The following is a 15,657-nucleotide window of genomic DNA, read 5'->3' as shown; positions in this document are numbered from 1 at the left end:
TGTGATGTATGCTGTACCAAGAAGAGACCCAAGAAATGTGGTTACCCCCATTATCAGCTGTAATAAGTGGGTGCACCTATGGAAAGGGTCACGGTGGACATTGCTGGACCTCTGCCACTCACTGAAAAAGGAAACTGCTATACAGGTATATGTGTAGCCATGGACTGCTTCACGAAATGGCCAGAAGCTTATGCCAGCCCGAATCAGGAGGCCGCAACTGTTGCTCAGTGTTGGTTGATCAATTCTTCTGTCGTTTTGGGATGCCAGGACAATATTCAGACCAGGGTAGAAACTCTGAGTCTGCTGTGTTCTATGAGTGCCGTACGTTGCTGAGGATCAAGAAGACCAGGACGGCTCCTCTAAGGCCACAGTCAGATGGGATGATGGAAAAACTCAACTGGACCCTGGGACAACAACTGACCAAGTACTGTAAAGAGGAGCGGATGGGATGGGATCAGAAATTACCTACATTGCTGATGGCATATCAGTCAGCATCCCACAAGTCTACCAGCTACACCCCTCCAAAACTGTTGCCTATGATCGCCAGTTGATCTGTTACTGGAAAGACCACATGGTGAAAAGCTGCCTAAAGACACCTCCATCTATGCAAGGCATCTTCAGGAAAGACTGGCTGAGGTACATTATCAAGTTCGAGGAGCTCTGAAGTTTTCAGGTGAAGTGATGAAGTGCAAATATGATGCCAGGGCAAGTGAGGTGAGCTTCAAGGATAGCGACAATCTTTGGCTACACAATTCTCAGCACTAAGGAAGAGTCAGTCAATGAAGCTGCAAAGCCCATGGGGTGGGCCCTAAACTATGATGGACCTGCTATCAGACGTAACATACTGGATTTGAGGAGGCTGGAAGTCTCGCCCAAAGGGTGTACACGTGAATCGTCTGTGGCAGTACCATGGGCCAGGACAGTACACCTGGGACGTCCTCGAGGAACCATGTACACCCACAGCCGATGGTGTTGAGGAGGACCAAGGAGCTGAAGCACAAGAGGATGGCGACAGTTTCCCAAGGGAAGAGACTCAGGAAGAAGACCAAGTCATTCCAGGAAAAGTACACTGCGTGGAAAAGCAGTGAGGTCCTTGGAAGTGACTTTGGCGAAGACCTGATAAGTTGAAGGACTATTTTGTGTATAATGAAATGTTTTGTTAGGATTAAGGAATATATTTGTAAATATTGTGTACAGTAGTTATGTCGGGATGACAATAGGACTAGGGAGGGGGTAGTGTTGAGAAACAAGAGTGCTAGTTAGGTGGTAATGGAAAATTCTCGATGATTCGCGCATTTCAGTGGCTAGTGAGAGTTGCCAGGTAGCCTGCTGTTGTAAGCAGAGGTATTTTGTAGAGTTATGTGTTATTTTTCATTTTTTTCTCTCTATAATGCTTTATTTGGATGATTCTTAAATTGTGTAATTTAATTTTAGTTTGTATGCTTAAACATATAAAGTGCTATATAATGTAAGCTCTGGTATATTTTGGATGTTTCCGATATAGAAAACTGTTTTTGCTAGGACTACGTCCTAGAACATTCGAGTAGCAAGGAAGGTTATAAAAGGATGGGGGAGAGAGTAAAGAAAACGGTTTGCTTCCTTGTGGCCTTGTGAAGGTAGTGTATGGGAAGCAGACAGTGCAATTACTTGGAAAATAAAGACAACGAACGTGAGAGGCCTGTGTTATTATGAAGCATGAGTTGATCTTGTGTACATTTGAAGGTTGACCCTACTAAGAAAGATTCACTGGGCGATGTCCTTTCTTTGTGGAACTACTGCTGTTGGAGCCTGCGGCAGTGTGGGATGAGGACGTAACAGTATATTAATGACGGTCCGAATGTATGTTTTTCAACATTCGCCAATGCGAATGCGAATATGAATTTTTAATATTCGCGAATACGAATGCAAATATTCTGACATAGATGACATAGAAACGTGAGTTTTTTCATATTTTTTGTAAACATTAATTTCATTGTAAGAGTGTCAGCCATAGAAATTTAAACAAACAAATTTCTATCAATTTTTCATGTTACCAGGATGCAGGACGAGAACCCAACTCTTACATGTGTCCCCCGAGGATATCAGACACGTCCTAGGCGAAATTCGAACGAACCCAGAACACATCACATCAGACAGGCGTTCTCTCTCTCTCTCTCTCTCTCTCTCTCTCTCTCTCTCTCTCTCTCTCTCTGTCTTTCTCTCTCTCTCCCTCTCTCTGAGATATAGAGCCCTTTTTTCTGGCTATGAGTTAAACGTCTGAAGATTACCCTCTTTTTTAATGAGAAATTCTGAAAATCTGTTATTAAGCAAAAAATCTGGAGAAATCCAAACTTTTCTGGGAATCTGGCAACACTGCATGATGCAGCATATTCCACACTCCTTGTCTGTCCGTTCTGTCGTAAGTTTTCCCCAGATCAGTCAATGTATCTTACAACTTCTTTCCCTTCTATACATAATTTTCCACTGAATTTCTTAAAACGAGTATCTATAAAGAATTCACGTGAACTCTGCAACTGGAGCCTACCTCGGTTTCCACTCTTGTTGCTGATTAGCTGTTATTAAGAAGAGAACTTGGGTAATAGATAGCTCATGTTTTCGTTTCATCTTTATAATCTGGAGCAGTCCTGTGGAGGACTCTCGTGCTGCGCACTCACTATCTCATGCTTCGCACTCATTTCCTTGTGCTTCTCACTTGTTTCTTCACTCCTTGTGTGTGCATTGCAATCATTTCAGGTAATACGAGTCACGTTTATGTGCCATTCTAGTCTAACGTTGTCACTATCGGCCGTCAAAGCGACATGGAAGGGCCTATGATGGTCCGTTTATGTGTTGTTCTAAAGGCTTTCTATTTTATGAAGGCAGTTTGGGTGGGGCCACTTAAGACCTCACACCACTAGCTTAGATGCCACATCACCGCCACCACACACTTCCTGCTACCCTCTCTCTCCTTCTCTCTCGCTCTCCTATTTTAAGTTAGTATCTACTTATAAATTAATTTTAAATACTCTGCATAGATGTGATTAAAAAAAAGCTATAATATTGTATAAATTCCATAAGACTTGTCACGTTGCTTTTGCGACGTTGTCAAGTGCAGTGACACGAGAGGTGTGCGGGTCATATTTGGTCAGTCTCCCGCCATGGAAGCTTGCCCATCAAAAGTCAACACAAGAGAAAAAAATAAAGAAAATAAAATTAGAAGCAGTTAATATAAATATTAATATGAGAGAGAGAGAGAGAGAGAGAGAGAGAGAGAGAGAGAGAAAGAGAGAGAGGGAGAGAGAGAGAGAGAGAGAGAGAGAGAGAGAGAGAGAGAGAAGCATGTGTGTGGTGGTGATGTGGCAACACAGCTAGCAGTGTGAGGTCTTAGGAGGCCCCACCCAAACTGCCTTCATAAAATAGAAAGTGCTATAGTCTAACTTTGTCACTTGGATTTTTTGCAGCTAACCAATTGATCGTGTTATTTGCTGCTTCAGGAATGGAACCCAAGTTGTCTGCATGCAAGTCCGAGATATTAACCACTCGGCCATGGCAACCGACCGGGTGCCGGGAGCGGCGTTTTTTGGTCAAAATTTGATCGTGCAATAGTATATTAAAGACAACAAAAACTTTGCGGTGAATGCAACCCTAATTTCACGCACTCAAGCCAGGAGCGGCATTGTTTGGTCAAACTTTGATTGCTCATTAAATATAGTAAAAGTTTTTCAATCGTGATGGGACCAAGTTTTTTCACATCAGCGAATTTTTTGCGATTTTTGTGCCAATTTTGGTGCGATTTGTATGTGTAGTTTCGGCTGCCCAAAATACACACACACACACACACACACACACACACACACACACACACACACACGGCTACTGCTATAGTATATTAGACAAGTGCTCGTGGGCCTTTCGGGCCCCTCGCACTTGCTCCTGCATTTATGTGCTGTTCTAGTGTAAGGTTGTCACTTGGATTTTTTGCAGCTAACCAGTTGATCATGTTACTTGCAGCTTTGGCCATCAGTTATCTTGGTTGCCCCCATTCTGACCTTCTCTGCCTTACACACCTCCACCTTACCAATCTTTTCCTCACTTCTGACCCCTCATCTTCTTCCAGTTACTGGCAAACGACATAAACTTCAGTATTTTGTTTCTCTACAAGGAACAGCTCCTTCAGATATTCTCTCCATCTGATCCCTTATTATCTCTTCTCCATCATTTCGTAATCTTTATCTTTCGCCACCTCTGCTCCCTCCCTTATCACCTTATTTAGTGCCCTTCCAACCTAACCTAATCGATCTAAACCTAACCCCACCAAACCGACCTAAACCTAACCTAACGTAACCTAACACCACCCTCACAGGCGCTCCCCCACCCCCGGTGAGTGCCATTAACCGAGGCATTGGCATTGAAGGCATTGGCACCCTGCTGGCGGGACTTTTTGGCACCGGCAATGGCACCACTTCAAGCTCGCAGAATATCGGCATTATTAGCGTAACCAAGGTATGATTACTTTATTGTTTTGGTGTGTGTGTGTGTGTGTGTGTGTGTGTGTGTGTGTGTGTGTGTGTGTGTGTGTGTGTGTGAGAGAGAGAGAGAGAGAGAGAGAGAGAGAGAGAGAGAGAGAGAGAGAGAGAGAGAGAGAGAGAGAGAGAGAGAGAGAGAGAGAGAGAGAGAGAGAGATTTCTATAATCAAAACTCTGGGCAAATTCAGAAAGAGATAAAAAAAAAAATAGTAAAATTTATTAAGACCTTTTGAAGTGTGCTATTGACACTCACAATATATATATATATATATATATATATATATATATATATATATATATATATATATATATATATATATTGAGCACGTACAGTTGCGGGCAGATGACTCGAGGCCACCAAGTCCACCATGTTGGTGTTTTATCTGGTAATAGTTGTAGCTATGAACTTGACCGAGATTCAGTCGGATGTTCTGGCGAAACAAACCCAGAGATAATTTGTCAATGTGTAGGTCTAACTAGTCTCCAGCCATTATCATGGAAGTAAACGTATTATATTGAAAATGATTAACGTGCCATACACATGGTCGATATATTTATAACCATAGTATTACAACACAGGCATCCAAACAGTGGTGTGTTCATTTATGTGAGACAAATGGGTATCGGTAGTGGTTAATTTTGTTGGACTATCGTCGTGAACCAAACAGCCTTTACCAATTTTTAAGAGATATGCCATAGGGTTATCAGCTCCCCCGCAACCTAGCGTTATTATCACAAAAACACCGTCATACCAGTCATCCCTCATCGTGAACCTCAATTTCGTCGACTTCTTAAGCCGAAGCAAGTGGGAGAGTTAACGGTTCACACCACAGTAGGGGGAACAGGGGCAGGGTGTGTGTGGGAGTTCTAAGGAGGGTGGTGGGTGAGGAAGGGCGGGACGAGGTGGGCCGTGTGATGGGTGGGGGGGGAGGGGGCAGATGGTTGGCCGCGGTATTTAATGTATATGAGATTAGAGGTTGTAATAGGTTTGTTTTGACATACTAAACCAATGTTTCTTTAATAATCGAGTGGCAAAGTCGAACAATTAGCCTCTATAAATGTTTTATCATCATGAACGGGCCAACTGGTTCCACCTCTATGCCTCTCCCCATTCGTGGCGTCACGTGGTGCCTACGTCACAAACCGAGATGGTGATGAAGCTGCACATTCAGGATACCCGTTTGTCTCACGTGAATGAACGCATCACTATTGGGATGCCTGTGTTATAATGCTATGGTTATAAATATATCTACCATGTGTATGGCACGTTAATCATTTTCAACATAATACATTTACTTCCATGATAATGACTGGACACCAGTTAGAACTAAACATTGACAAAGTATCGCTGGGTTTGTCTCGCCAGAACAGCCGACTGAATCTCGGTCAAGTTCATAGCTACAACAGTTACCAGATAAAACACCAACATGTTGATGGACTAGGTGGCCTCGAGTCATCTGCTCGCAACTGTACAGTCAAGAAAAACTATCGTTACCCTTCAGAGCTATGCACTACGACACAACAACGAAGTGTTGTGGAATGACGGGACAGGAAAGTTTGTACCTCAAACCCGTCCATGTCGGTTATGTGCTATTTCCGGGAATGCTCGTCGGCGAAAAGGTGATGGTGCGGCCTTATTCTTTACCAACATCTGCGGCCTTACCACAAATTTAAACTCAGTTCATTTTTTCCTCCAGTCCATATCCCCTTTGGCCCTTTTCCTCACAGAACCACAAATCTCACCCTCTACCGATATATCTCCATTTTGTTTTCCCGGTTACCATCTCCTTACAAACTTTCGAAACAAGGGCGGCACCTGTTGTTATATCAAATCCCAATATGCAGTTGATACTATTTTAAACTTCACTTCATCCAGTTTTGATTACTCATTATATAAATTAAATTGCCAAAACATTACCAAATATATCTGTGTAGTTTATCGTTCCCCCAATGCTTCTTCGGAACCCAGTGTATTTGATTCCATATCCACTCAGTTGAGTGTACCTTGACCTTGCCCTTGGCAATGAAATTACCATTTTGGGTGATTTTAACATACACAATGTTGAATGGTTATTGCATTCTGCCCGGACTGACGACGCTGGTCTAGAATGCGAGCTGTTTGCGGAATCGTTTAATCTCACCCAGTTGGTAAAGCAACCAACCAGAATATCTGATAATCCTGACCATAATGCCCATCTCTTAGATTTATTCTTGACAAATAATCCAGATCAATACAGGATAGAGGTACTGTCACCACTTGGATCCTCTGACCACAATCTCATCAAAGCCTCATTAGTTAACCCTCCTACACCTCCCCATTCCGAACCTGTCAGGGTGACCCGATGGCACTTTGACAGGGCAGACTGGGATGGATTTAGAAATTATCTTGCTGATGTTCCATGGCAGTCTTTCTTCTCGAGTGATCCCAATTCTACCCAGTCCCACATTTGCGACTTAATACTAGCTGGTATGGATTTATTCATACCAAGTCAACAATTCACTAAAAGATCAAACTCTCCAAAATGGTTTGATGGCAATTGTGCCAGAGCAACAGCTCAAAAGTCATTAGCATATAACTCTTACTTAAAATAAAAAACATCTGAATCACTCTCCCAATTTAAAATTGCTAGAAATCATGCAAAAGCTGAATTAAATCTATCTAAATCAAACTTTCTTCAAAAGCAAGCATCAAAACTACTTAACAACCCTAATGACAATAGAATATTCTGGTCAACTCTTAATTCTTTCAATAATAACTTTAACAAGTCATCTTCCATTCCCCCACTAAAATCTTCAGATGGCAATATTACAAATGACCCACGTGGGAAAGCAGATCTCTTTGCTAGTACCTTTCCAAGAAACTCTACCAAAGATGATACCAGCCAGAATGTCTCAGTACTGGAACTTGATTCTTCCGAAATTGCCCCACTTAAAATACAGACAAGATTTGTAAATTCCATCCTAGACAATTTACTACCAACAAAGCTCCAGGCCCAGATGGAATTCCGCCAATTGTTTTGAAAAAGTGTTCCCCTGAACTTGCCTCTGTCCTAGCCAAATTATTCAGACTATGCATACGTACTTCTTTATTCCCAAATTCATGGAAAGAAGCCAATATCCACCCAGTTCCGAAGAAAGGAAGTTCGTCTGACCCCTCCAATTATAGACCAATAACTGTCACATCTTCTCTTGGTAAGGTATTTGAAACTTTAATTAATAAGCATATTGTTAAACATCTTGAATCCAACAACTTAATTAGTGATAGACAATACGGTTTTCGCCACGAAAGATCCACCATTGACATACTCAATCTCTTAACTCATACCATCCATCAATCAATTGATCTTTTTGGAGAAACTCATGCAGTAGCTCTTGATATCTCTAAAGCTTTCGACAGAGTATGGCACCGTTCCCTGCTGTCCAAACTCCCTTGCTATGGACTAACGTCTTTTGTTCCTTTGATTTCTTCTTAGTGACAGGAAAATAAGAGTAAAAGTAGATAATGTATGTTCGAATTTCCACTCAATTAACGCCGGCGTGCCGCAGGGATCAGTTCTGGCGCCAACCCTATTTCTGGTTCATATTAATGATCTCTTATCTGTCACTCACAATCCCGTTCACTCATATGCAGATGACTCAACACTACATAGTTCATTCACACTCAGACGTCCATTTACAAAGTCTAATATCTCTACCTCTCAACTCAGTACAGCCATCTCCATAAATCAAGATCTAGCTACAATCAGTGAATGGGGACAAAACAACCTTGTCTCTTTTAATGCTAGTAAAACTAAATATATACAGTTTACTAATAGACAGATATTGCCAGATTCGTACATTACCTTCAGTGCTACTAATATTTCCATCTCCAGAAGTATTGAAATTCTTGGTGTCTCACTTAGCAGTGCCCTCAGCTGGACCTCTCATGTCAGATCACTTGCTAAAACCGCCTCAAAGAAACTTGGATTATTGTACAGAGTCCGTAACTTCTTCGCCGATGAGCAGTTAGCTATAATTTATAAGAGTCATGTGCGCTCTCAGCTTGAATATTGCTCACCCTTGTGGAATGGTTGTGGAGAGGTTGCATTAAGACAACTAGACAAAATTCAGAATAAAGCTGTTAGAATCATTAACAACCCTGCCATTACATATAAACTACCTCCCCTGCAAGTAAGAGGGAATGTTGCCTCCCTTGCATTATTTTACAGAAATTTTTTTGGCAAATGCTCAGACGAAGTTGCGTCCATGATGCCACCTCCCCATGCCTTCCCTCGTGCTACACGGGCATCTGGCAGCGCTCATGACTGGAATGTCACTCAACCATATTGCAGAACTTCTGCCTATCAGAATTCTTTCATTCCCCGAACTGCATCTCTCTGGAACTCGCTTCCCCAGAGTTGTTTTCCTCCAAATTTCAACCCACAACTGTTCAAGTCTAACTGTTACAGATATTTTATGAATAGAGGACACCAGTAATCTGGTGTATGGATTATTTTTTTTTCCCCATTTGTTTTTCCTTCCTCCGTTCTGTTATTTAAAAAAAAAAAAAAAAAAAAAGCTAATTAGATCGTTTGGCCTCTGTGCATAGAGACAGTACGTTATATTATCCGGCACCGAATTCATTAAATAAAAATATAACCGAATGGTCTGAAGTCGGCAACACACATGCAGACGGGCAATGAGTATGTGCACCCATGCCAGACGTATGATAGTACTTCAGCCGATACAAGCCAACTTAGTAAATTTCAGTGTAATTATGATGTGTATTGCTTTCTACATATAATAAATGTTCCGTAGAAGGAAAATAATACTACATGTTCAGTCTCATTGCTTTAATATTTTGTATACCCATCCCCTGCTTCCAAAACAGCCTCTAGACATCTAAAGCATCCATCTGAAGCATTTAACCACCCATCTAAAGCAAACAAATGAACTCGCGCACCCCTGCTAGACTATCATTAAACACACACACACACACACACACACACACACACACACACACACAGTCGATGCCTATAGATTTAATATCATTCAAAATAATTTATTTGTTGTATTCTATTGATAAGTGTTGAATAGAAAGAAAATAAGAAATATGCCGAGTTTCATTATTAATCCCCGGCGGGGCGCTCAGGGTAACGCAAACACGTCTTATATAATTTCCCGCCAGGTGGCTCATTTTTGCTCATTATTCCAACTCTTGTAATGGGATTGTGATATGACAACACTAGACAGGGGAGGGGCGAACAGCAAGGACCCGCCCACATAGCCCAGCTAGCGTTCGTTTAGCATCGAGCAGTCCTGGGGGTAACGATACTTTTTCTTATGACTGTACCTGCGCCTTGCCAGAATAGTCGTAAATGTAACACAGAGGGGCAGGGCAAAAGATTACACACATACGTACTAAGTTCGCGTCAGTCTGTCTCCTCACGGTAAGAGACATTAACTAGCTGCAATATCAGAGGTTGTTAAGGATCCTTTAGAGTGTGGTTGCTGCCCACGCACCCACCCCTTAAAAAAAAAAGAAAATTAAAAAAAAAATAAAAAGTCAAGCTAATACTACTTTTGTGCCTGAGTAGTCGTAAATATGATGGAGAGAGGGACAGAGCAAAACATTTTATACGTACAATTATACTTATGTCTGTTTCTGCAATTCAAAGCTGGCATCAGTATGTCTGTCTATCCGTCTGCAGTGCGAACCTTCTGTGAAGCGTCATGCAAAAACAGCCATATGAATACAAAAGCAAAAGTTGCTAAGTACTCTTTAAAGTGTGCATAAAGCCAATATATATATATATATATATATATATATATATATATATATATATATATATATATATATATATTTTTTTTTGGGGGGGAAAGACTCGACCACCTTTCTGCATCGTGCCAGAATGGCGGTAATAATGACAGGGGAGCAGAACAAAACATTACATACATACACAACGATATCTACATCTAACGCTGTAATCCTAAGTTTGTGTCTGTATGTCAGTCTGTATGTAAGGCTTACTTGGCAGATCATCACGCACAAGCAGTAACAGATATAAACTAGAATGGAACTCGGTAGAGGGCATACCTCCGCCAAGACCCTACATGCAGTTCCTTTTAATTCAGTCAAGTCTAATTCAATATCAAACTGATAACCCTATAAGTTGTAACACCTTAATTTTAAACTACCCATACCTCTTAATCATAATTTTTAACTCACTGTAACAGCCAATAGAACAGTGCATATCATTTGTTACTGTACGTCAGCTGGAAAAAGACAACCTCCCTTAAGCATGTTTAAATCCGCTAAATCCGGAATTTTATATGGACCCGCGCCAAACCGTACATATTCTTGGATACCTATCTATCTATCTATTGCCAGACGCCTTAATCCCGTACGGGGTGGCCACAAACAAATTGCCTCCATGTCGCCCTGTCCCCCGCCATTTCACAGGGAAACGTGGAGGCTATTTGTTTGTGGCCACCCCGTACCGGATAAAGGCGTCTGGCAATAGTCCCGTACGGGGTGGCCACAAACAAATCGCCTCCACGTCGCCCTGTGAAATGGCGGGGGACAGGGGACGTAGATACCAACATCCTAAATAAGCCTGATTTTTTTTCATCAAGATCCATGCAATATTCACTGAAAAATTTACGAAAATGTCGAAAAACGCCCTCTCTTGCAGTGTTAAAGAAAGTGAAAATAAATTCCTGGATCCGCACCTTTATACGGATCCGCACCAAAATATAATGGAGTCTATTCTGGGCCAAGGCTCATTCTTCCACCAAGTTTCGTGGAAAACCGTCAAGTAATTTCTGTGTAATCTTGCTCATAAACAAACCAACAAACAAACAAACAAACGGACAGGGGTGAAAACATAACCTTGGAGGAGGTAATAATCTCCAGATACAGAAGTTCTGAAGGATCATCTTGAGTGTGAATTAAGAAAAAAAAATCCCAGAAATTGTCCCAGTTTGACGTCCAGGGACGCTCAGCACATGTCCAAACTAAAGGGGCACTCAGTGCAGCACATCTCTCCTACAAGGGCAACGTAATTTCCAAACCACTCTTCATAAAGGGTTAGGTTTTCTCATCAATGACTAGGGTTTAGCAAAAAGTGTTTTCTGGTTCCAGGCTCTGTAATACAATCCTGCTTGGTCGTAAAAGTTAATCGAATGTTCCCGGGGACATGGGCTATCTACCTACCAAATTTGGTCCAAATCTCTCTTTTAGTTTTTGAGTAATCCTGCAAACAGACAAACAAACAAACAAAGAGGGATGAAAGCATACTTTCCTTGTCGGAGAGAATTACAGCCATTTCTGAATCACTCTTCGCTTTGGAGAAATTCCGCATGCAAAGTACTTGCCCAAATAAGAACGTTTCTGAACAGGTACCACCACCACCTTCACAAACACAGCCACCACTACCACCATCATCACAGCTACCATTAAATCCACTACTACTACCACCACCACAGCTACCATCACAACCATCATCATCATAATAGTACTGTATCATTTATAAAGGCTCCAAAATGCTTGCATGCATCGTCCTTGGTCATCTACTGGTGGATGTCCATCCTGCTTGATCTCTGGCAGCCACCCTATTCAGTCTATTATCCCTGAGGTCACACCCAATAACCTTGTCCCAAGTCTTTCTTGGCCTGCCTCTTGCATCGCCATCCTAGACGTTCACACCTCTCACTTTCCACACCCAAATGTCATCCTCCATTCTCTCTACATGCCCATATCATCTCAATTTACCCTTCCTCATCACAACACCAACACACCCATCCTTCCTCCCAAATCTTCAATTATAAACCTAGCCCTCCCCCACCTCCAGGCCCCTCATTGTCATTTCTGTACATTTACGCCTATGAATACCTTCTTCCATTATTTGTCCAGGTCTCACAACCATACGACATTACACTCCTAACGCATACTGCATATAAAGATTCCTTAGTAAGGAGGGAGAGCCTTCTTAATGTCAGGAGAGGCAACAGCTTCCTGAACTTCCTCCAACCACTCCCTACCTTGGCCACAGTGATACTAGCTCCAGCTCCACCTCCAACATATATCATGTGGACCTGGAGCAGTGGCGTCTTCGTCGTGGATCCACTCCCCAGAGGCTGTAGAAGAGAAGAGGAGGACAGCATGGGGGCCAAACCACCGCAAACCCCCTCCGGACCCTCACGGGGCTCGAGTACCTAGGAGTGGCTTCGGTCGCCCAGGCAAGTACCACATCTTCAACACAACACACACAACAACACCGTTCTTTCTACACCGAGAAATGACTCCTCGGCTTCATTTCTCAACAACTTCTTCTAGCCGGGGACATTGAGCGCAATCCAGGACCCACCAACAAATACATATGTCCAATGTGCTCAAAACCTATCACGTCGAGCCGACAGACAAAGGGTTCAGTTCAGTGCAACTCTTGCAAGAACTGGACCCATTACACCTGCACAAAACTTGCATCCAAAAAACATTACACAAACACCTGGACCTGCTCCTTATGCTCTTTCCCCCCACCCACCAACCCCCCTTCCAATCTTACTCCTACTTCCTTCACACCTTCACAGCCAAACCCACCGATCCTTCCCACACCATCCAGTCCCCCAACTCCTCCCATTCCAACCCATCCTAATCAACCTCAACTCATACCTCCATCACAACCTCCTCCTACCCCTTCCCCTCCACCCACACCACCTCCCCCCCGTGCTGCAGCAGCCAACACACATCACACACACAACATAAACATCCTTCAATAGATGGCATAAACACCAAAAAACAAGAACTCACACAATTCATCAAACAACAGAACATACGCATTGCCATCTTACAAGAAACAAAACTACACAGAGCACAGAAAACACCAACATTTCATAACTTCACCACCATTCGACAAGACCGAGCCAACGGCGGTGGCGGTGGACTCATCACCCTGGTACACAAATCCATCAACTTTGCAGATACCAGTGTACACACAAAGTCACTTCTTCCCTCACATGACACCACAACAGAAATACAATCAATCAAAATACGCACTGGTAACAAATCACACATAACAATCGCTAACACATACATTCCCCCCCAATCGTCGCCCACAGTACCATACAATTACTCACCACAGATACACCACATCACTAACATATCCAACATCATCCTGGGTGGTGATTTCAACGCCAAGTCGTCGGCCTGGCATGTCAACAACCCTGACACAGACAGAGGGCTGGTACTACAATCCCAGACAGACCATCTTTTCATACTAAACAATCTAGACCAACATACCCATATCCCACACCAAGCCCTCTTCCTCCCATCATCTCCAGACATCACCTTCTGCTCCCCAAACCTCTCCCCCACTACATCATGGAGAGTGGTCAAAACCCTAGGTTCGGATCACCTCCCAATCATCACCACTACCAAAACCAGAATCACCCCAGCTGGCCACAGACACACATACACTAATTATAAGAGAGCCAACTGGGAGGCCTTTGTAACTGAAACAGAACAACATCTCGAAACAGTAAACAGTACACCCATCACAAACATCAACACCGCTGTGCACACTTTCAATACAATTATACAAAATGCAGACAAAAGACACATCCCTAGAGGCAACAGAAAGAGACACAACCCCAACTTTACACCAGAATTTCAAGGCCTCATCAGACAACGGGACACACTGCGACACTCCCCAACACCCCATACACAAGACACCATACAACAAATACAAGAACTCAACACTCAGATAAACAATAAAATATCAGAACAACAAACACTAAACTGGAAAAATTACCTCCAAACACTTGACCACAAAACAAACATCAGCAAACTCTACAACACACTAAACAGCATCACACTTTCCAACAGCAACACCACACAATCACACGCTGCCATCACAACAACAGACACTATACCCTTAAACAAACAACAAGCAAACACTCTCATCAATCACTTTTCAAAAGTCAGCCATCTAACCCCCCATCCGGAAGACCGACGTATCATCAGACGTAAGAGACAGTTCCCCACAGACCCAGACTATGCACCTTTCACTTACAACCAGATGAAGCACATCATTAACAACCTCAAGCACTCATCTGCCTGTGGACCAGACAACGTAAGCAACATTCACCTTAAACACCTAGGACCACAAGGCATACAAGCACTCACCAACCATATCAAACTACAGCTACTCACACAACATAATACCCAACATCTGGAAGCATGGCAATATCATCACCATCCTTAAACCCAACAAGGACCCCACGTTACCCTCCTCACATCGCCCCATCACACTCCTCTGCACCCCCTCTAAAGTCACTAAACGACTGATACTACAACTAGTCACTCCTCACATTCCCCTAGCCCAGTCACAACATGGCTTTAGGCCACTACACTCCACAAACACCTTTCTTACAGGCCTTACACAGAGAGTTTTCGATGGCATAAATTCAGCTAGGCCACCACACAGAACATTCCTAGTCACACTAGACATTAGCAAAGCTTTTGATGCCATCCCCCGCCACAAGCTCACAAACAAAATACTCAAAGCAAACATGCACAATAACACAAAAAGATGGCTGGCAAACTATTTAGCAGGCAGATGTGCACACGTAACATTTGCCGGTCAATCTTCTAACATCAGAAACTTTACAAACGGCGTCCCCCAAGGATCTGTTTTGTCCCCTACACTCTTTAACCTATACATGCACGACGTACGCACACCCCACACACCACAGATACACATAGCTTCTTATGCAGATGATATAACACATGTACACACCAAAACGCAAACACAGATGCACACATCGTTCAACCTTACCTCAACACACTGCACGAATGGTTCACCACAAACAGGCTTAAAATAGCCCCAGCCAAATCTACAGTGACCCTTCTCACAAACTGGACAGCAGAACACAGTCACATCCCACACCTCACCATAAACAACACTCCCTTACCACACACACATACACACACACAAAATCCTTGGTGTAACATACAATACATCAATGTCATTTAAACAACACATCACAAACATTAAAAATAAAATAACACCAAGACTCAATGCTTTGAGGTCACTTGCCCATACAACATTCGGACACAACAAAGAAACCACCACCACAGTATACAAACAATACATACGTTCAGTGATGAATT

General features: G+C 42.7%; 1 protein-coding gene across 1 annotated transcript in view; it reads left to right on the top strand.

The window, feature by feature from the left end:
* The window catches only part of LOC145410594 (solute carrier family 23 member 1-like), a 230,642-nt gene that overhangs the window by 87,781 nt on the left and 127,204 nt on the right, over positions 1 to 15,657 (top strand). Inside the window, exon 8 of the mRNA XM_080280709.1 lies at positions 4,343 to 4,482. Coding sequence (XP_080136835.1) covers positions 4,343 to 4,482 — 140 coding nt within the window. The remainder of the gene's footprint in view (positions 1 to 4,342; positions 4,483 to 15,657) is intronic.

The sequence above is a fragment of the Coenobita brevimanus genome, chromosome 86, assembly GCF_032717465.1.
Source record: "Coenobita brevimanus isolate Jiangsu-jjx chromosome 86, ASM3271746v2, whole genome shotgun sequence".
Lineage (NCBI taxonomy): Eukaryota > Metazoa > Arthropoda > Malacostraca > Decapoda > Coenobitidae > Coenobita > Coenobita brevimanus.
This window is presented reverse-complemented; position numbering and strand designations above follow the sequence as displayed.